We start from the raw sequence: 21,761 nt of genomic DNA, 5'->3' as shown, positions 1-21,761 counted from the left end.
AACAGAAGGTGAAGCCTGCATAGTGCAGCAAACTGCTGTGCCTGCAGCAAGTGTTGTCATCTGACTGTCACTGTCAACAAGCAGCCCACTGGGCATGTGTTCAGTGGCAGCGTGAGGGCAATGTTGTGGTACATACAGACATGACTGCAATATCTTGCCATGGAAGCTCACTTATGATTTGAAAATGGCAGCTGGTTTGCCCACGATATTTACAACCTTCGACGTTTCTATCTTTGTGTATTCTCATGATCTTTTCGAACATTTTGAATGTTTTTCACCTTCAATCAAATAATGGTGACAGATTGTGAGCCATTTTCCGATTCTGAAAATACATTGCTAGTCTTCATTGAACAAACAAAGACCTTTTCGCTGCTACAGATGTGCTCTCTGCAGTCTGTGCTAAGGGCAACTTTTGTTATAGCTGTACTGCTCGATAAATGCTGGTGACAATGCTGAGACACAGCATTCCAGCCAATACAACATATTTATCACCTTATTTTTCGAACACTATTAGGTGAAAAAAAAACCTTGATTTTTGCACATCTTACAGTCTGATATCTTCACTAAATAAAGAACTGAATTTCTTTTTATTATCTGTCATACTTACTGCCCTGCCTCAAATTGAGTAAAACATCACATGTAATTTTTAAAGAGATTGCAGACGTAGAAAAGCACGGAGTAAATTTCGTGTATGGTTGATTTTAGCCTATATATTGCAGCGAATGAAATGTAGATAAGATATCTAAATTTTATTTAAAATTGAGAGCACAACTATCTCTCATTTCATTCTTGAGTTATTGGATTTTATATCAAATGGAGGGTTGTGCACGTTGTGCCCATTTGTGTCCTTTTGCTTCATGAATCATGTGGTCACAACAATTGTCATTTCTCATAAGTGATTCAAGATACTGAAACGATGATCTCTGCAAAATACGATAGTGTGCAATGAGGGGCACACATTTTGTACGATAAATAGTGAACACTTTTTTATTCACAGAGGTATAGAATAACTCATTTGCAGCAGTACGAGGTTGGCAACTCATGATGCATACAGACATCCATAGAACTGTAGGAAAATCCAAGTAGTGTATGTACACACATTCACAGCACCTGGGGTACGGTGTAACAAGACGTACATACACATCTGCAGCAGTGAATGGACTGATTATTTGGGTTCCCATTGACATAATGGGCTAGTTTTTAATGAATAACAAATTCAGCGCATCTTTCACTTTGAAATATTCTCCTACAGATGTGAGGTCTCATCTAATAGTGATCACACAGCAGCACCTGACTCATTTAATGTACACACAGTGGAGCTTTTTTATTAAGTAACGTGGTTTGTTTTGACAAATTAAATACAAAAAATAATTTCTCATAATAAAGCACACAATGTATTCTCTAAATCTACATCTGCAAACTGGAAATCAACAGAATATACAATGACAGAAAAAATTGCAACACAAGAAAATAATTAGTGTATAGTAATGAAATTTTGGAAATAAATTTAACTGATAAAAATTGTAAGCTCACAGGTTAATGTTAATATGAGATAAGCCATTGCAAATATTAAATTCTGGTACATTAGCAACATGTGTAACCACCAGAATGTTGAATGCAAGCATGCAAACGTGCATGCATTTTGTTGTACAGGAGCTGGATATCAGCTTGTGGGATGGAGTTCCATGCATGTTGCACTTGGTCAGTCAATACAGGGAAGGTTAATTCTGTTTGTGGATGACACTGGAGTTAGTGCCCAATGATGTCCCATACATGCCCGACTGGAGACAGATCTGGTAATTGAGCAGACCAAGACAACATGTCAACACACTGTAGAGCATGTACTGATGTACAAATTTGCAGTCAGGATGTATGGGATAACAAGAGAGCGCTCCCGCTGTAATACGAAATTGCACTCCAGACCATAACTCCAAGTATAGGTCCAGTCTGTCTAACATGCAGACAAGTTGGTTGCAGATCCTCAACTGGCCTTTCCCTAACCAAAACACAGCCATCACTGGCACTGATGTACAACCAGCTTTCATCAGAAAAAACAACAGATCTCCACCCTGCCCCCAATGAGCTTTCACTTGACACCACTAAAGTCACAAATGGCAGTGGCTTGGGGTCAGTAGAATGCACACAACAGGGCATATGGCTTGGAACTGCCTTGTAACCAATTTGTAGCAGTTTGTTGCACCACTGTGGTGACAATTGCTGTTGCACAAGCAGCCTGATGTGCCAAAGTCATAGACCAAACATGACGGTCAGCCCTCTTGGTAGTGCCTCATCGCCATCCAGAGCCCTGTCTTCTAGCGACTGTACAGTGGCGTGACCATCGCTGGTAGCAATTAAGTTTTTCTGCAATATCACAGACGGGAAGGAACATCCAATTTCTCGTAGCCCTGCTACACAACCTTGTTCAAACTCAATGAGCTACTGATAATGGAATCTTTGTCGCCTTAAAGGCATTATTAACTAACATCAATTCATCACGTCCATTCTCAAAGGTAACTAATGCTCATGAAATTACAGTAGGTATTTATAGCGAACCTGATTCGTGTCCTCACAGAGGTGCTACTAGTGCCACTCTTATGCAACTGATGCGAAATTTGAATAGACACGAACTTTCAGATGTAGAAACACACCTACCAACTTTTGTTTATGCCACACAACTCCTCCTTGATGATGCAATTTTTTTCCCATCAGTGAGTAAGACAGTTTCTTCTCACCACACTAACGGATGGACCATGGGAAGAATGACTGTCTATATGACCCAAACGGGCTGTTATTACTATTATCTTCATGCTAACAACAAGACAGGTATATACGAGCCTGAAGGATATTCCTTATTGGCAGAGTATGAGACGGTGGTTGTCTGGGCCTGAATGGCCCACCTAGGGCCAGAACACAGAACTACAATTACACCATCAAAAAGCAGTTTATGTCAAATACATAATTATTAATATGACACATTTGCAACTACCATTGTCTTCTAAGTTGGTAAACTGATGGATGCGTTTGACATACAAATAATATTACATTAGTTCTGACAGTTTTCATTATTTGGAAAAACAAATATAATCGTTCCAGTAAAAAATGAACACAATAAAGGGGATGCTCAAGAAGAATAAAACAAAAGACATACCCGCATGTTTGGTGCCTGTATTCGCTGAATGGTGTTTTGCAAGTCGTTTATTGCTTTACTTAATTTATTATCCATTTTTTTTACATCGTCTGCATCATCTAGTTCCTTCAGATTGTCTGGTAGTTGTCCATAATCAATGACAATTCTAAAAACAAATGGAAATAATGAGGTTCTAAAATCTCTTTTTCCATAAGTAACATCAAACATAAATAATTTCCTATATGTCAGTAGAAAACTCTACTGATGACAACAGTTTCAAAAAATAATAATGTCAACATATAACACTGGAAAATCACAATAACAGTGCCAAAAAGATTGTTAATAAAGCAGGGTATTGTTCGGCTGTTGCAGTTATAGGTAACACATTTGTTTCCTGAGGAAAATCTAACCTTCAGCTAGTACATGAAGTACGCAAAGGTCTGCAATACCTGAAAACTTCCTCTCAAATTAGAGTCCACACTGCACGAGTCTGTTTCATTTTTTTGTAGTCTGATCTTTTTTTACAAAATTTGGACCCCCCCCCCCCCCACCTCGTGTGAGATTTTCCCTGTAGTTGGCTAAAAAGGCATGAAAATCATTTTTTAAAAATTTGTTTTAAGCATTGACTAAAACACTTCTTTAAAAACATTATTTTATTTAGAAAGTGTATTAAACGGTGACTTATCCATAAAAAATTGACCTTTTTTCAATACATTATATCCACCAAATGTCACTGGTCGTTGCAGATGACAGAGAACCTTGTTTGTGCCTTGCTTTGAACAATATGATACGTAACTTTACAATCTTTTGATTTACATGATCACTAAGAGAGTTCTTGTTGGTGAACTTTAGCTTAGCTTTCTTCCACAAAGGGCTAACTTCTTGCTTGCATTTTTGTATCAATTTGTTAGCATGCTGTGTAACATATGCATTGTAGAAGTTTTGATACATATTCATGTTGAAAAGCATAACATCAGTTTGATATGTGTCGCAGAATGTCATGATTGATTCACTGACTGACATGTAATGATTTTGACTGGCACAGCAGGGAACTCCCCAAATGAAATCTGACATCTTTGCAGCAGTTGTTTCAAATTGGGGAATCCTGGACATGCACACTTGTAAAGCATTCAGTTTAGAGAGGCCATTAAGACTGGTGAGCGATGTAATATTCTCTATACTCTGGATGAATTTTATACCACAAAATGTTATCCATTATAATAATGTATATTCTCTGAATTAAAAAGTTAATATGAGATTTTCATTGCGACCTCCTCCCCATTCCTCTTTAACTTGACAAAAATGATCTGATGTAGCACTCTCATTTGTGATCACATTGTGCCAGCAATAAAGCCACAGTAAAATATCCACAACATTCCTCATGTGAATGTATGCTATCCCGGCGTATACAGCTGGCGAAGAGTTCTCGGGCTCCCAGCCGGGTGGCGGTGTCTTCAAACTGCGACATTTCGATGAGTGACATACTCGTCATCTTCTGGCGAAGTGCCGAGACTTTGCAGATGCCGGTCCCTTTATACCTGCGGCGTGCCCCCCACCACCCGGCCGCCGGAGGCTGGCTCCAGAGGAGCCGGCGGGTGGGGTGGAGGGGGAAGCGGGTGCGCCGTTCGTGTCCCCGTCAGAGCATTCCGGTCGCGTCTCGTGAGCTGGACGGTTCTTGGTGCGTTCCTGGCGTATTGTGGCTAATGCTGGATTCCAGGCCGCGCCCAGTTGATAACCTTTGTCCCTGTTCACAAGATTCTCGTGGACCCGTATTTCTATTGATTCTTTAATGACGCTGTCCCAATAGCTCCCGGCTCGGCACAGCACCCGGGTGTTCTCAAAATCAAAGGTGTGATTTTCTTTGATGCTATGTTCAGCTATAGCAGATTTCTCTATCTGTCCAAGTCGGACATGCCTGGTGTGTTCCTTGCACCTTTTCGAGATGCAGCGCTGCGTTTGTCCAATGTACTGTACACCACATTCGCAGGCAATGCTGTATATACCAGGTGTGTTGAGTTTGAGTGGGTCTTTAGCTGAGCCCAGCAGCTCTTTCGTCTTCGGCGGTGGTCGGAAGACGGTATTTATGTTTGATTTTCTCAGTAGCCTATTCTCAAGCTACATGGGCAGATAAATGGCAAGAGACACTCAGTAGGACTGGTACAACAGAGTTTAAATGTAATTTTGCCAAAGGAAAGTTCAATCAAAAAATCTACTAAATTATGTGATAGAACAGTTGGGTATTCCAAATGGAGACCTATAATGATACCTTTTCACACTCTATCAGGTGCTGATAACTCTTGTCTCACATGGGTAACCGGCATCTCCATGTTCTTCACACTGATCATTCAACATCTGACACTGTTCATACCCCTTAGATGCATTACCACACCCAGGAACAACACTAAACATGAACAACATTAATGCACTTTCATGGCTATTCTACCTGTCACAGAGAATTACATCTCTATAATCATTTATATATTTGCCGCTAGCAAGTACGTCTGAAATACAGAGCTAAAAAAAGAAGGTACTAAATATTACAGTCAATACACGTGCCTTGAGGATTGCTTAGCTAAAAATGGATGTGCCAGCTACTCTGCAACACACTAAAACCTCCAACTTAATGGTATAAGGCTGGAATCTTGACAAATCACAAATTTTTGAAAGCATACCACACTTTTCTTGCTTTCAGCTACAATAGAGGACAGGCTCCAGAGGATCACTATGCCTGAACAGTTAGTTTCACAGACCACAGCTTATTTCCAAATGCTTCCAGCCACTCTAAATTTAATGGCTTAGTACTTTTGATAAACAGCAAGGAAAAGGCTCATAGGGGCAGTCCATTTTTCTGCTCGTGTGTCCCTGATAAACTTCCCAACTGCAATGCCTGGTTCCTCACTTCTAGTGTGCTTTGATACCCTGCAAAATTGTACTCAATTTCCTTTTTTTGTATACCAGAGAGCCCAAGATATCAATCATTTCCTTCACCGACTCTCCACCATCCCCACAACCCTTTACCTCCATGATCCATACGCATCAGTGTTGAAACCCTTTCCCTATACATCAACATCCCTCATGCTCATGGTGTCGCCATTACTGAACACTACCTTTCCCAATGTCCTTCAGACTCCAAATCCATTACCTCAGTCCTTATACACCTTACAAACTTTATATAACACACAACAATTTCTTCTTTGAAGGAAAAGGTATACATGCAAACCTGCGGCACAGATGTGAGCACCTGTATGGCAACCTCCTATGCCAATCCACTTATAGGCCATCTGGAGGAAGCTTTCCTAGCCTCCCAAAACCCCACTGTTCTGGTTCAGATTCATTGGCAATACCTTCATGATCTGTACTCAGTGTCAAGACACCCTATCCTCATTATTTCACAACCTAAATACCTTCTCTCCCATCTGCTTCATCTGGTCCACTTCAAAACAGCGTGCCCTCTTCCTGGACTTTGCCCATCTCCTCTCTTATGGCTCCATCCACACCTCTGTCCACATTAAACCTGCCAATCACCAACAGTACCTGCATTTTGACAGCTGTCATCCCCTCCCCCTTCCTCCAATACAGCCTGACCAACTGGGAGCAGTTTATTTGCAGTGACAAGAACTTCCTTGTCCCTTATGCTGAAGGTCTCACGAAGGCCTTGACAGACAGGCACTATCCCCCACACCTAGTCTGTGAACAGATCTCCCATACCATTCCCCCACACACCCACGATCCTGCCACCACCCCAAGAAACAACTACCAAGGACTGCCCCCATTCGTCGTCCAATATCGTCCCAGACTGGAACAATTGAACCACATCCTTCATCAATGCTTTGATTACCTGTCATCATGCCCTGAAACAAGGGACATCCTACCCGAGATCGTTCCCATACCTCCTAAAGTCATGATCTGTTGCCCATCCAAACTCCACAACATCCTAGTTCATCCCTATGACACTCTCAATTCCAAACCATTGCAACATGCACCATATCTCTGTGGAAGACCCAGGTACAAGACCTGCCCAATCCACCCACTCAGAACTTTCTATTCCTGTCCTGTCACAGGCTTAGCCTACCCCTTCATAGGCCGAACCACCTGTGAAAGCAGCCGTGTCATGTACAAGCTCTTCTGCAATCACTGCACAGCTTTTCATATTGATATGACTACTAACCAGCTGTACACTTGGATGAATGGGCACTGCCAAAGTGGACCGAGAATACGGTAGACTATCCTGTGGGACAACAAGCAGCTGAACGTAAAATGCTTAAGGATACAGGGTACTTATAAATTGTGGAAAAATCGAAATTTTTTATGACTTTATTAAATTCTATAGTCTTTCCTAATTACACTGATATATAGATTATAGGGTTGAAAATGAAAAATAACCTATATACACCAAATTTTGAAGTTACAGTCATGTATTCCGCCATGCCCCCTTTATTTCTGTTACAGAAACCAATATTATTTCGAAAAGAACTGTGAGCTTTCTGTTTCCAGTGATTATATGTATGATACACTGTATATGTTGGTAACAGTGCAGGTTTCTAGTGTCTGTGAATGATTATCTTTGCTAGTACTTACTTTTGTTTCACAGACGCAGTTTGTTCATGTGTTACTGAATGTTTGTTGCCCAAGTGCTACATATATTTGTGGAAGTACATATCCTTTAGTGTGCAATAAATACGAACTACACCACGCATCAAGAAATTTAATAAAAGGAAATTCTGTGGTAACCAGTTTACAAACAAAGCAAGCCACACTGTTAAAAAAAAATCAAGCAATGTATAAGTTCTTCAGTGAAGAAACTCCCACATGGCATGTCTCCTGCTAGTTCAAATTTTTGTGTTAACAATGTCGTTGTTTGTAGTGGATTTGTTATTGTTGATGTGGGCATCTTATCTTCTTTGATAAAGGAAGTGGCAAAATGTAAACAATGTGACAGTGTAGGCTGTCTTGAAATAACTGAACAAAAAAGTAGCAGGAAGGGTTTAGCATCAAAATTAGTTGTTCTGTTTAGATCCTGCAATAAATCTACCTTGAAAATGACTTCAAACATTGTGAATAATTCATATGACGTGAATTTGAAGTTAGTTTATGGAATGCATGCAATAGGAAACAGAAGAAACGGCTGCTCAAACGTTTTTTGGTTTGATGGACCTTCCTCCTCCTCCAGGAGGTTCAGCAAGTACATAAAAATACTTTTTAATGCCTTGACGGTTGTCTCTAAAGCATCTATGAAACATGCAGCAGAAGAAACTGTAAATATTAGTGGAACTAGGGACATTGCTGTTGCACTTGATGGGACATGGCAACATCGAGGACATGGTTCCTTGAATGGTGTTGTTAAGTGCTACTTGTCTGGAGAATGGAAAAGTTGATGATGCTGAGTGCTTATATATGTACTGCCACACCTGCCGTGGTAACACTGAAGGACATATTGAACGTCAGTGTTCTAAGAATTACGATGGTTACAGTGGAGGTATGGAGTGTGATGGAGCTCTAAAAATATTTTACAGGTCGGTGCCCATTTATAAAGTTAGATATAAGAAGTATCTCGGCAATGGGGACTCTAAAGGTTTCAATAAAATTAATGAGTTCAATGTTCATGGTGATACCTTGATAACAAAACTGGAGTGTTGTGGACATGTGCAAATGGGGATGGGTGCTAGATAGAGGGAGCTATTAAGAGAAATGAAAGGAAAGTTGCTATCTGATGGAAAATAAGTCTGGCCGAGGCAGATTAACAGAAACTGAAATAGATCTCCTTCACAGTTGTTATGGACTGGCCATTAGATGAACTGCACTTCTGGAGCTGTATGAGCCACCTACTTTCATAAGCTGTCCACAGATGACCACCCTGATCACGGTCTTTGCCCTAAAGGAGCAGATTCTTGGTGTGGTTAACAAAAAGCAAAAGAAAGTGGTCAAACATACCATCATAAGCATTCCCTTCCTGAGCCTCTTATGAATGAAATAAAACCAATATTTAGAGACCTGAGTGACCATGTTTTGCTTAGTAAATGTCTTCATGGGGGCACTTAGAATAAAAAAGAAAATGTTTCAAAGATTGTGGGAAAGATAACCCAAGAATGTTTTTGTAGGAGTCAATACATGAAAAGTTGGTGTACTAGATGCAGTGATATGTTTCAATGATGGAGTGATACGAAAGTTGGTAGTCCTGAGAAATTTAGTCATAAAATGTGGATCTAATATGGAAGATCAATTGCTTGCATGTGACAACGGGTGCATGAAGCTGAAAAATTCGCTCTTCGTTACCAAAGAAGCAAGAAGTGCTAAAAGGAATGCCAAGAATGCCAAGAGGAAGCTTGAAGATGACGAAATGCTGCAGGATGAAGATGATGCTTCAGGAATGCTCTGAAGCACAATTTATTTGGACTCATATCTTCATTTGCAATTTCCTGCAAGTTGTATTTTTCAGAATTTAAGTAAAAATATTTCCTAAAGTTTATAAAGCATTGCTCTAATTTTTTTCCTGTAACTTGCAATAGTCCATACTTATGTAGTAGACCTAAGCTTTATTGCAGAATCAACAAAATTACAGAAAAAATAACATTATTATTAGGAAAAAAAATTATAAAAATTAAAATGTAAGATGTGATACTTTTTTATCCTTGTAATATACATAATAGGTGGAATTAAATAGGTCTAGTACCTCAGCCATCATATCAGGCATATCTGGTAAAAATATGATCTCTTTCAAATGTATAACATTAGATTAAATGGTACCTCGATTTGAGGAAGTATTTTGGAAAAAAAAATTGCTTAAGTTTCTTTGTAATTTTTTTAATAACCCTAAGCAGGTTCAAAAATATTCAAATACTTCTAATTTGTTTAGAAAGTGTGCTGCGTTACCTGATACCAACAAAAAAATCTGTAAAAATATACATTACAAACAGTGCCTGAAAGATATAGGTGTTGACTTTTACATAATATTGAGCTGGAAAAATACCCTGTATCCCAAACTCAACCTGAGCTAACCTACTGTCCCCACACCCTCCATCCAACAGTGTGCTAACACCTTCTCCCTATTCACATACCCCATCCTCATTGTGTGGTGCCCTCTTCCAATGCACCCACCCGTCTTTCCCTTTCCCTGCCCCTCTCCCTTTCTGCTCCCCATTACCCCCCCCCCCCCCCCCCAACTCCCTGCCACACACATGGCACCTAGCAGACATGTCACGCCTCTGTCTAATTCCTGCACACTCTGCCAGACAGCCCCCCCCCCCCCATTCCCTGTTATCCCTCCCCCTTTCTCACCCTACTCCAGGTTGCTAGTTTTGTTCAACATAATAGTTGCATACCAGTCCAAGCTACTGGAGACGGCAGTCATGTGCATGAAGTCTGCTTTCTTTTATGAATGACTGTGCGTTTTCTTTTCTGAATAAGGCTTTCGCTGAAAGATAAAAGCATAACAGTCTATTAATTGTGTCTGTCTGTAACTTCACGTCATCTTTATGGTGAGTAGCAATCCATACTTTTACATCTACATCTACATACATACTCCGCAATCCACCATACGGTGCGGCGCAGGGTACATTGTACCACAACTAGCATCTTCTCTCCCTGTTCCACTCCCAAACAGAGCGAGGGAAAAATGACTGCATATATGCCTCTGTACTTTTGCTAATATTCTTGGTGTAAAACATTTATATTCATTACACCAAAATCTGAAAGATGTTCTTTATGCAAATCCCGAAGGTCTTCATTGCTCTCATTATTAAAACATTGCTCCAAAGGTAGATGAGCAATCATATGGTTTACGGGTGATTATAGGAGGGAGGTGGTTTTATATGCCTGTTGCACCACAAGCAGCTGCCACCTGGTATCAAGTGGTGGTTCCTCATGATGGAAACAGAGGCTAGGAATGGGGCTTGTCCCAAATGCCTACTGTTGCCAGCCTGATTCCCCCATAGTGAACCATATATACTGTACAACAAAAATTGAACAAGGATCATACAAAGGTTCTAAAAGAGCAGATATTTTCTGTCCTTTCCCAATGTCCTGTTGATTAATCATTTTACAATACCCAGTGTTTTGAGGGGCTGCCTTCAGTTTCCTTTGATGTGGCAGCCAACTAAGACCTTCATCAAAACAATAAGAGGCCCAGGAATCTCAGTGAAAGACTACTGTCTGGTTGCTGGGAAAATGAAAGAGCAGAAAATGGCATAGTTGTTCATAAGTAAGGGCTCCTTAACTTGGGAAATAAAGGAGAGAGCAGAAGAAAGTAAGTCACATTTAAAACACAGCTTTGAAATACACCATTCGCTCACATAAAATGAATGCCCAGGAAATTACTGTCTGTATATCTAAAACAATATTAGCACTGGAGGGACTGTGGTAATCTGGAACAAGTCCCTTAGAGCCCTGTATGTGAAGCTGGTCAAGGGAATTATTTCTCCCAGGAGTATTGCAGCCTTCTTAAACATTGAAGAAGATACTTATTAAGAGGTGCCTGTAGAGCAAAGTAGGGGTATAGTGATCTCCAGCAAGGTCAGGTTATCAATAGTACAGTGACATCTCCTGAACAGATACTGAAACTGGCTGAGGACCTACCTATCCACAGACTTTTATACCTCATATAATGTCTTATCTGTGGTTCAGTTGACAATAGAATAGACGCTGTAAAAATTCTCAATAACCAAGGTGTGATTTCAGAAATTTAAATTGCAGCTTATCAGCTTGCAGTTCACAATATTTATTACTTTTCTCAAAATCCAGTCAGTAACTAATATCTTCACATCTAAATGCACTATTAGTGGTGGTTAGATGATGACTGACTATTGACTGTGGCATTGTGCGCAATGCCTATTTAAAGGCTCACATAAGATAGTTTCTACAAAGTCTTTACAAAATGTGTCTATTACTGGTCCTGAGTATACCATAATTCATTACTTAAGTTACTGCACACCTTGCTCCTTTGCCTGGAATCCTATAAATGCTTACATACAATTGCTAAAGTTATCGAGAGGGTTGTATATACAAGGTTACTGGAGCATTTAAATTCACATAATTTGCTATCAAACGTGCAGTTTGGTTTTAGAAATTGCTTAACAACTAAAAATGCTACATTCTCTTTTCTCTGTGAGGTTTTGGACGGATTAAATAAAAGGTTGCGAATGTTAGGTGTTTTCTTTGATTTAACGAAGGCTTTTGACTGTGTTGACCACAAAATATTACTGCATAAGTTGGACCATTATGGAGTAAGGGGAGTAGCTTACAATTGGTTTGCCTCTTACTTTAAGAACAGAAAACAGAAGGTAATTCTCCGCAATATTGGGAGTGGTAGTAATGTTCAGTCCCAATGGGGCACTGTTAAGTGGGGCGTTCACCAAGGGTCGGTGCTGGGGCCACTGCTGTTTCTTATTTATATAAATGATATGCCTTCTAGTATTACAGGTGATATTTTTTGCTGATGACACCAGCTTGGTAGTGAAGGATCGTGTGTGTAATATTGAAACATTATCAAATAATGTAGTTCATGAAATAAGTTCGTGGCTTGTGGAAAATAATTTGATGCTAAATCACAGTAAGACTCAGGTTTTTCAGTTTCTAACTCACAATTCAACAAGAACTGATATTTTGATCAGACAGAATGGGCATATTATAAGTGAGACGGAACAGTTCAAGTTCCTAGGCGTTCGGATAGATAGTAAGCTGTTGTGGAAAGCCCATGTTCAGGATCTTGTTCAGAAACTAAATGCTGCTTTATTTACCATTACAACAGTATCTGAAATAAGTGACATTTCAACACGAAAAGTAGTCTACTTCGCATATTTTCATACGCTTATGTCATATGGTATTATTTTTTGGGGTAATTCTTCTGATTCAAAAAGGGTATTTTTGGCTCAAGAACGGGCTGTTCCTGCTATGTGTGGTGTAAGTTCAAAAACCTCTTGTCGACCCCTATTCAATAGTGTAGGAATTTTGACATTGCCCTCACAACATATATTTTCTTTAATGTCGTTTGTTGTTAGCAATTTTAGCTTATTCCCAATAGTTAGCAGCTTTCACTCAGTTAATACTAGGCAGAAATAAAATCTGCATGTGGAATGCACTTCCTTGACTCTTGTGCAGAAAGGAGTGCAGTATTCTGTTGCATCCATTTTCAATAAGCTACCACAAGAACTCAAAAATCTTAGCAGTAGCCCAAACACTTTTAAGTCTAAACTGACGAGTTTCCTCATGGCTCACTCCTTCTATTCTGTCGAGGAGCTCCTGGAAGAGCTAAAAAATGAAGCAAATTCCAGTGTTACATTGTTGATTTTCTTTGTTTAAACTTACGACTTGTCGCCTGAATATGTTTCTTATATTTCATTTTATCTGTTTCTACAATCGTGTTATAATTTCATGTATTGAGTCGTTCCATGACCATGGAGACTTCTCCTTAATGTGGTCACACGGAACAATAAATAAATAAATGAAAATGATTTATAGATCTTTCAGAAATTTCTGCACATTCTCTTCTTGCTCTCTTTTTTATTATTGTTTTGCGACCAAAAGGCTGCTAGGTTCTTATCTGACAGCCTGCACTCCATAATGCCCGGCATGTCTCCCTGATTCTGGAGCATCAATATTCACTCCACCAGGGAGCCAACTGTCTTCTTAGTTGTCCTGAACACTTTGACATGTGTGATGGATTGTGTTGGTGACGTAATAAATGCATATGTGAATGTTCTCTATGGTCAGATAAAAGCAGCTGGCTTTACAGTGTCCAGTTTGCTTTGCTGAGCACACATCTTGAAAGTTCTCTTTAATGAACTGCTCTTGCTGTTTATTCAGGTGGGAAATGGTCACTGGAATGCAGATCATCATCCACTTCCCACAGAGGCGTCCCATATGCACACAATATGGAGAGTATAATGAAATACTGATGTTGGAGAACAGTCTGGTGTTAGTGCTTAAGTGCGTCCTAGTGTAAGTGCATATTCAGAACAAGAAACCCTTAACAACAAATGGTATGCACTGCAACTACCACAGCGGAGAAAATGCAACAGGAACTGTATTATAATGTTAATGAGAGTTTCTGATTAACAGTTCACGGAGGACGCATACAGTGAACATTCAGCAACTATATGCATAAAATGATTGTCTTACTACAGTTTATGTTGTGCATTTCCATCAAAATTAGGTATTTGCATAGCACTTTGCCTGCTGTTTTTTGTTCAGTTAGATGTGCTGCTTCTGTTTCCACCAATAGTATTCCATTACCAACACTTAACTGATTTCAGTGTACCTGCTATGCGTGTAAAAGGAGACACATTTTCTAAGCTTCCTGTCAGTGTTTTAATACTCAGAAACACATTATGAGACATATTAAGTGTTCTGTTATTCATAGGTATTTATTCTGAGCTTTCATTCAAGGGTGTAATTGGTCCCAAACAGAATATGCATTTTGTTGGCAGTGTTTTTATGTGACAAATTCACCTGGATGTTTCCACAAGCAGCTAGAAATATAGGAACTCACTTGCCTGAGCATGGCTCAGGCAACTAGGGTGAAATGGTACCCCAGAAGTGGCTTGTTAACAACTCACAATATATGCAGTTAGGTTAAGATTCTCACTCCTTGTGACACAACATAAGATTACACCACTGCACCATACAGTGGTCACTGATGCAAGCAGAGACATTACAGTTACAGAGGACTGGCAGCATCCAGAAAGCTGCCCGTTCCTGATCCTGGATTCAGCAAACGTGAACTCGGCCAAGGTAGAATGCTCTCCCTGGAGTACTCATAATTTTATATGACCTAGGAGGCACCTGTGACCTACCAAATGCTATAAATGGAACTAGCATTAGGACCCCTCTCATGATGACTTAGGTATTCTGTGTCAACTGGATGTAATCACTAAAAGTAAGGATAGTATTATTTCTCTGCCTCAAATAGTATCTGTAAAGTTATTTTGCTTTAGACTGAGGCAATTCATGTCTAATAGCTACGAAACACATTCTCATTATCTAACCCAATGCAGTTCATCTATACAGTGCTGTTATCAAAAGCATGAAAACAAAATTTACAAAAAGAGAGAAACTACATTCCTCACAGCATAAATACATAACATCTCATTCAAGAACTATTAATAAAATGACATACAAAAGTAATTGTTAAAATGACAAGAACAGTTTAAAAAGCAACTTTTAGTAGTGACAGAACCATTCTTGAAGAGAGAGAAAGTCCATGAAAAATTTACATTATGCAAAGTAGATTACTCACCGGCTTTCTCTATCATATATCTGTTGTGTGCTAAGCGAGTTCGTTTCTGAAGTTGTTTCTGTATTGTCTCCTGTGGATGTTTCTTGTGCAATGTCTTCCATATTACCACGTTGCATTGGTATTGCAATATCTTCCATCTAAATTGAAAAAGTTCGTGTTTACAGCCACTCAAATAATATAAAAATATTTAATTAACAATATAACATTACCTTGCATAACAATTTAATAAAACAGCAAAAAAACTGCTACAAGCCAAAACCAGCACATCTTTAAAGAAATGTGGGGTTCGAAGAGTACTGTATTTATCCGGTCACAGGATGACACTGAATATAAGAGGATCCACTATTTTGAAAAGGCTTCTTGGGGTTTATTTTTAACACTGTCTAATTAATCAAAATTATACACTGTTTTACTGATATAAAGTATATTACACTCTGCCAAATAAAGTCAACATTACCAATTTTGATCTTTTTTAATTCTCCACATTTTGGTAAAAGAAGAACAAACAGAAATTGTTTGCAAGCATTTTTCTCTTCACAACTTCTATTATTGTTCCTCTCACCACCACCACCACCACCACCACCACCACCACCACTCTTTTACTGCCAATTCTTCCTGTCAGGCAGTCCTCCCACATCACACCATATTCTGACACCCAAACCTCCAGATGTCAGACCATCAGATCGGTACCAAACGTATGTCGATAGAGTATGAACCAAAACACCGATTTAGTTCCTCCTGTGTGCTGCTGTCCAGTAGAACATGCGTAAATGGTAATTAAAGGTATCACCAGAGTTACAGAGCTGAGGAAAAGTGTATCTGTGAGATAGTACTGTAGATCTTGCATGGGTGAGAAGATAAATGTGTTCAGTTGTTGTATCAAAGGTCCCACTTTTTTTTTTTTTAACTGTTTATGCGTTAAACTGTTATATAGGAGAACATTTTCTTGACATGTGAAAGGACTTTTCAGAGTTTGTAACAATGTTCTTCTGGCAGCCTGCTTTTGCTTCATTAGTTGAACTTTATGTGGCTATTACTGATGTTATAATTTTGTTTATTATTTATTATTATTACTACCATTACTTCTGCATGTGTGATGCAGTTGTTTCTTTATTTTTCTGTTCTGACTGTATATTCTGTGGAATTACAAATGTGCTCTATAGATTTACTTCCAAACAGCCCTTTTACATGTCATAAACACACTGTCCCATGTCACACTTTCAAGCATAAAATACAGTAAAAAAATGTGACATTTTTGGGGTTCAAATCCAGGATTCTTGGTAATGGATGTAATGCTTTATCAGTTTCCCCATGGAAGCAACATGTGGTATGTGCTCACAGTTATGCTTTTGATATATTCCGTACTTCTGGTGTTTCTTTTAATTAACATTTCCCTTTCTTCTAGACGACAGCATGTAGTATGAACTAAATCGGAGTGAGTGATCCACGAAAATGGACATACAGCTATGAGCTATATCTTCCCAAAATTCTCCCAAGTCGATGTAACATTACACCTAGATAGTTTATCAATGTGACTGTGGCACGCAACACATTATAATGCTGTATTCAAACATTACAAGATTGTTTTTTTTTCTCCTCATTAGTATTAACTTACATTTTTCTACATTTAGAGCAAGCTGCCATTATCACCCCAGCTGAAATTTTATCTAAGTCATCTTGTATCCCCCTACAAAAATGAATCTTCTGGTAGAGGCACTGATTCTAAATGATAACCTTCAACACTTCTGCTAGATGGTTAGTTGACGACATCTGGAGGCAGCTGCTTCATTATCATGTCTGCAGGCATTCCATTTGTTGAAATTTGCTCCACTGCGATCTATCTTGAAACAGTTTTTTACCTGAAGAAATGATGCTTGGTGTCAATGTGTTTAGTGGGGTCTTTGTATCCACGTCTTTGGCAGATCAATTGCACCTTCGTTGACACAAAATTATTTAATCAGGCCCTCTTTTGCAAAAGGGGGTATTTCTCCTTGCAGCCTTCAGAACCAAAGCGGTTCCTCACAGGCAGAAGTTAATACCATGTACTCCACTCTACTGTCTAGAGAGCTACTGGCGGCAGTTTTCTGTTATTCCATGAAACTGCAGCACCTTGTGACAAACAAGAAACTGGTGGTAGATTTTCCATCTACAGTATCCTCGGCCCAGTCAGCATCAGTCTATCCTTAAGTCACGGTTCTCATCTTTTGAAAATTGTAGTTTAAAATATTTAGTTCTCTTTAGATACCATAGGATTATCTTTGCAACTAGCCAATGGGGGTACTCCTGGGTTAATATCAAACCGACTCACTGCTTGAACTGCATATGCTACATCTTGTCCAGTACCTAGTTGAGCATATTATTACATTACTTATGCCTCCTCTGTGTGTGACATTCTTCATGGCAGCCTTTTCTATTTCTGTTTTTGGGCTCATTTCATGAGTTATTACCTGATTGTTATTTAGCGGTGTGGATGCCACATGGCAGTACTCCATGTTACACTTTTACAAAATCTGATTTACATAATGGGATTGGTCCATACAAAAAGTCTTGTTACTGGGGTGCACAGATAATTGGATAATTTTCCAAAGTCCTTTAGTTTCTTATTAATTGCATCATTTTTTTTTTTTTGTTAAAAAAAACAACGGTGTGTCATCTGCATTAATACCTACTTCCTTGATTTTTTGTGGTAAACAGAGGGGTTAGCTGTGGACCTGCTGAAATTTAAACTTACAAGGAGAGGTACCCAGTGGCGAGATTAACATTTCGAAACCACTTATATGGTGATGTAGGTTAAGGTCCCTGATACACCCTGCAGTCATTCACCCTAGTTAGTCCTCATTTGCGAGTAACTGATGAAAACAGATTTTGGAATTTCACTTGATACCTTACAGCTTTAAAAGAGGAATGTTACACAGACTGGTTGCATAGTATAATGGTTGAGGTAGACTCTTCACATGCAGAAGGTTGTGGGTTCGTGTTTTGTCATGTGCTAGAAATTTTTTATTTTAGTCTTCACTGGTTATTTTTATTCATTTAATTGCTTTAAATGTAATTTTTTAAATTTGTTCCTTTTTCACATCATTTTAACCACCATATTAGCTTTTCCATTTGTTCTAATTTTTCTTCCAACAATTCTTTTTCCACTTGGAAGTGGAATATTTGTTCATGTGATCTGAATTATTTTTGTAAATTAATTTCAATTTCATTCCTTCCATTTTACCATCCCATATTTTGACCACATTACTGCATTCATTTTATTGTATTTGCTGGTGTATAAGCTGATTGCAAGTTAATGTAGGTGCCTATAAGCTTAATCCAAATTTTCTATGTTCTGGCTGGAAGCAATTCACTGTTAGCTTCCTTGCGAATTTTGAGCATTCCAGTTGTATAGAGTTTGATGTATGCACGTACGTTGTCATTAATGGTTTTTACATTGTTCATTCAAGCTTCAGTTACTCTTGTGCTTAGTGTGGAGATCCACTTACTTCACTCCTGTACTGTGGTTTCTTTTGCAAACTGTGACTGAAAAATGGCATTGCTATACTACTGCATTTAAACTGCAAGTGATTGCATACACTAAAGAGCATGGAAATAGGGCTGCAGAAAGGTATTTCGGGCCATCTCCAACTGAATCAAATTTGACCAGGAGTGAGAATGACTACACACTGAGGATTCTGTAAAAACTTAATATGTATACAGACAGTTAGTTCATCCATTCTGGGGATCTAGAATCTCAGGATTTTTGCCTGTCATTGACATTGATACTGGCAAGACATTGGTCGCAGTGATTCCAAGACTTCAAGAATGTTTTACTTTCAAGTTCAAAGTATCATATCAAGTGAAAAACAGAAAATTTTTTCATGTAATATAATTATAAATTAACAATTCTCTGATTTCTATTTCCTTTACTACTTCTGTGAAACCTTCCTCTGGCCAAACTTCATGATTCTATGAAAGGAGAAGTACCCTATAGGGCATAATTAGTGAGTTTGAAAGTATCAAAATATGAGACATACATGGCTGCATCTTTTGTCTGCACTGACTTAGAAGCTTAACATTTATTATAATGTGAAGTGACTATAGACCTTAGTACGTGACATAAATTTCAACCTGATATGTTTATCCATTTCTTAGAAGAAAGGATGGACAGTCAGATAACAAATAGCGGAGGGGGAGGGGAGTATGTGGTATAGTTACAAATTAACAGTTTTCAGATTTATTTCTTGCTTCTTACCTAATTTCATGATTCCAAACCAATGGCAAGTAGCTAACAGGTTTTAATGAGTGAGTTTGCAAGTATCAAAACATGTGACAAATGGACAAATCTTTTGACTACATTGATTTGGAAGATGGCATTTATTACACCATCAAGGAACCACAGACCTTTGTATGGGACAAACTTCAACTTGATACATCTACACATTCCTGAGAGAAAGGTTTTCGAACAGTTGGACAGACACAGACAGACTGACATCAAGGTGATCCCAAGAGGGATCCGTTTTTACCAACTGAGGTAAGAAACCCTAAAAATGAAAAGAGCTTGGTGGACTCAGGAAGGTATTTTTAAAAAAATCACCTCACAGTAAACATGTACTGAGAAGTGGAACAGTTGAATGACCAAAACCTGAAGCAGAACTCAATACTTTATTTTTAGAGAACAGAAAAGCAAGAATTTCACTTTCTATGAAAATGATCATTCACTGAGCGAAAGCAGTTTCCACTAACAAAGGGATTGCTGACTTTACTGGATCAACATAATGGTGTTCAAGATTTATGAAACAGTATTGGCTTTTTATGTGGACCATGACAAAAATATCACAGGGGGTGCCACCTGAGTATGAACAACAAATTGTTGAATTTCATCAATTCATCATTAATGCAAGGAAAAGAGAATAGTTTGAACTTTCACAAACTGAAAACATGGATGAGATGGAGGTAACCTTTGGCTGAGATGGTGGTAACCTTTGAAGTGCCTTCTAACAGAACTGTGGATTCTAAGGGTACAAAAAGCATTATTGTTAAAACTTCAGAACATGAAAAGATTTAGTAGACAGTTGTTCTATGCCGCGATGCTGACGGGACAAAACAGTCCGTACTTCTGATTTTTAAAAGAAAGGCACTTCCCGGGGAACAACTGCCAAAAGGAATATTTGTCCATATATACAATGAAGTCTGTATGGATGGAGGAGGAATGTGATTGTGGATAGACAAAATTTGGTCTAGGCGACATGGAGGCCTACTGAAGAAACCTGCCTTATTAGTATGAGATCAGTTTTGTTCTCACAGAACAGAAGACGTTAAAAATATACTGAATGTACTGAAGACTCATTACAGTCATTTCAGGGGAGCTAAGTTGTTTGTATGTATCAACAGACAATTTAAGGGAATTATGAAGGCAGAGCGGAACAGATGGATGTAATCTACAAATTTTCACACTACACTGTAAGGAAAGAGGAAGTCTGTGTATGGGTCTAAGCTTCATGAAACTCTACAAAAACTGAAAGTGATGAAATTGTTTAATAAAAGTGGAACCAGTAAAGCACTATATGGCACAGACGATTATTTATTGTATGGGGATTCAGATCCTAACATGACAACTTCAAGTATTTCTACTTTCAGCTCCGAGGAAGAATTTTGTAGTTTTGAGGAAAAAATTTAAAAATTGAGCACATTTTCCTACTTATATGACGTGTGTGCACATAAGTGTTATAACTGTTTCGCGGTAGATGTATTAAGTGAGAAATTTTTTCGCAAAATCTTAAAAAAAAAGGGGGGGGGGGGGATTATATCTTTCACGCTGGTGCCCCTTAAGCACTAGCAAATATGTTACTTATGATCCTTTCTTTCTTTTGAATCTTCATATGTATTATTTTATCCATAGAGCAATACGAATTTGTCTCTCGATTACCACTCAAAAAATTTACATCTTCTAAAAAAAAAATACACTTTTGAAATTGCACATTCAATATAAATAAGATTATTTTGTCTTCTGTTGTTTAACAGAGACATCAGTGTTTTCAAATGTTTAATTATTATGACATATAAATAAAAACAGTTAAATCCAACAGCAAATTCACATGCACAAATATTCCAAGTGGAAAAAGTATGATCAGATGAAAAATGAGAGCACATGGAAAAGTGAATATGATGATCACAATTATGTGACAAAGGAATCTAAATAAAAGTTTACATTTAAACCAATTAATTGAATAAAAATAATTATGAAAGTCATTTTGATAAATATTTAAAAATAAAAAAATTTCAAAGCACCTGACGAGATTTGAACCCGCAATCTTTAGCACGTTTAGAGTTTATTTTAGCCATTCCGCTATGCAACCACTCAGGATAACACCCCTTTTTTAAGGCCATAGAGCATCATGTGAAATTCCAAAATCTTTTTTTCGG

At 38.4% G+C, this 21,761-nt stretch overlaps 1 protein-coding gene across 2 annotated transcripts in view; it reads right to left on the bottom strand.

The window, feature by feature from the left end:
- Positions 1 to 21,761, bottom strand: part of LOC124606752 (structural maintenance of chromosomes protein 1A) — a 151,256-nt gene that overhangs the window by 15,067 nt on the left and 114,428 nt on the right. For both annotated transcript variants that reach the window (XM_047138798.1, XM_047138799.1), the window contains exons 19-20: positions 15,357 to 15,493; positions 3,149 to 3,293 (exon numbers count right to left, since the gene is read on the bottom strand). In XM_047138798.1, the coding sequence (XP_046994754.1) occupies positions 3,149 to 3,293; positions 15,357 to 15,493 (282 nt within the window). The remainder of the gene's footprint in view (positions 1 to 3,148; positions 3,294 to 15,356; positions 15,494 to 21,761) is intronic.

The sequence above is a fragment of the Schistocerca americana genome, chromosome 3 (assembly GCF_021461395.2).
Source record: "Schistocerca americana isolate TAMUIC-IGC-003095 chromosome 3, iqSchAmer2.1, whole genome shotgun sequence".
Lineage (NCBI taxonomy): Eukaryota > Metazoa > Arthropoda > Insecta > Orthoptera > Acrididae > Schistocerca > Schistocerca americana.
Note: the sequence above shows the minus strand (reverse complement) of the source record. Positions and strands in the feature narration are given on the sequence as shown.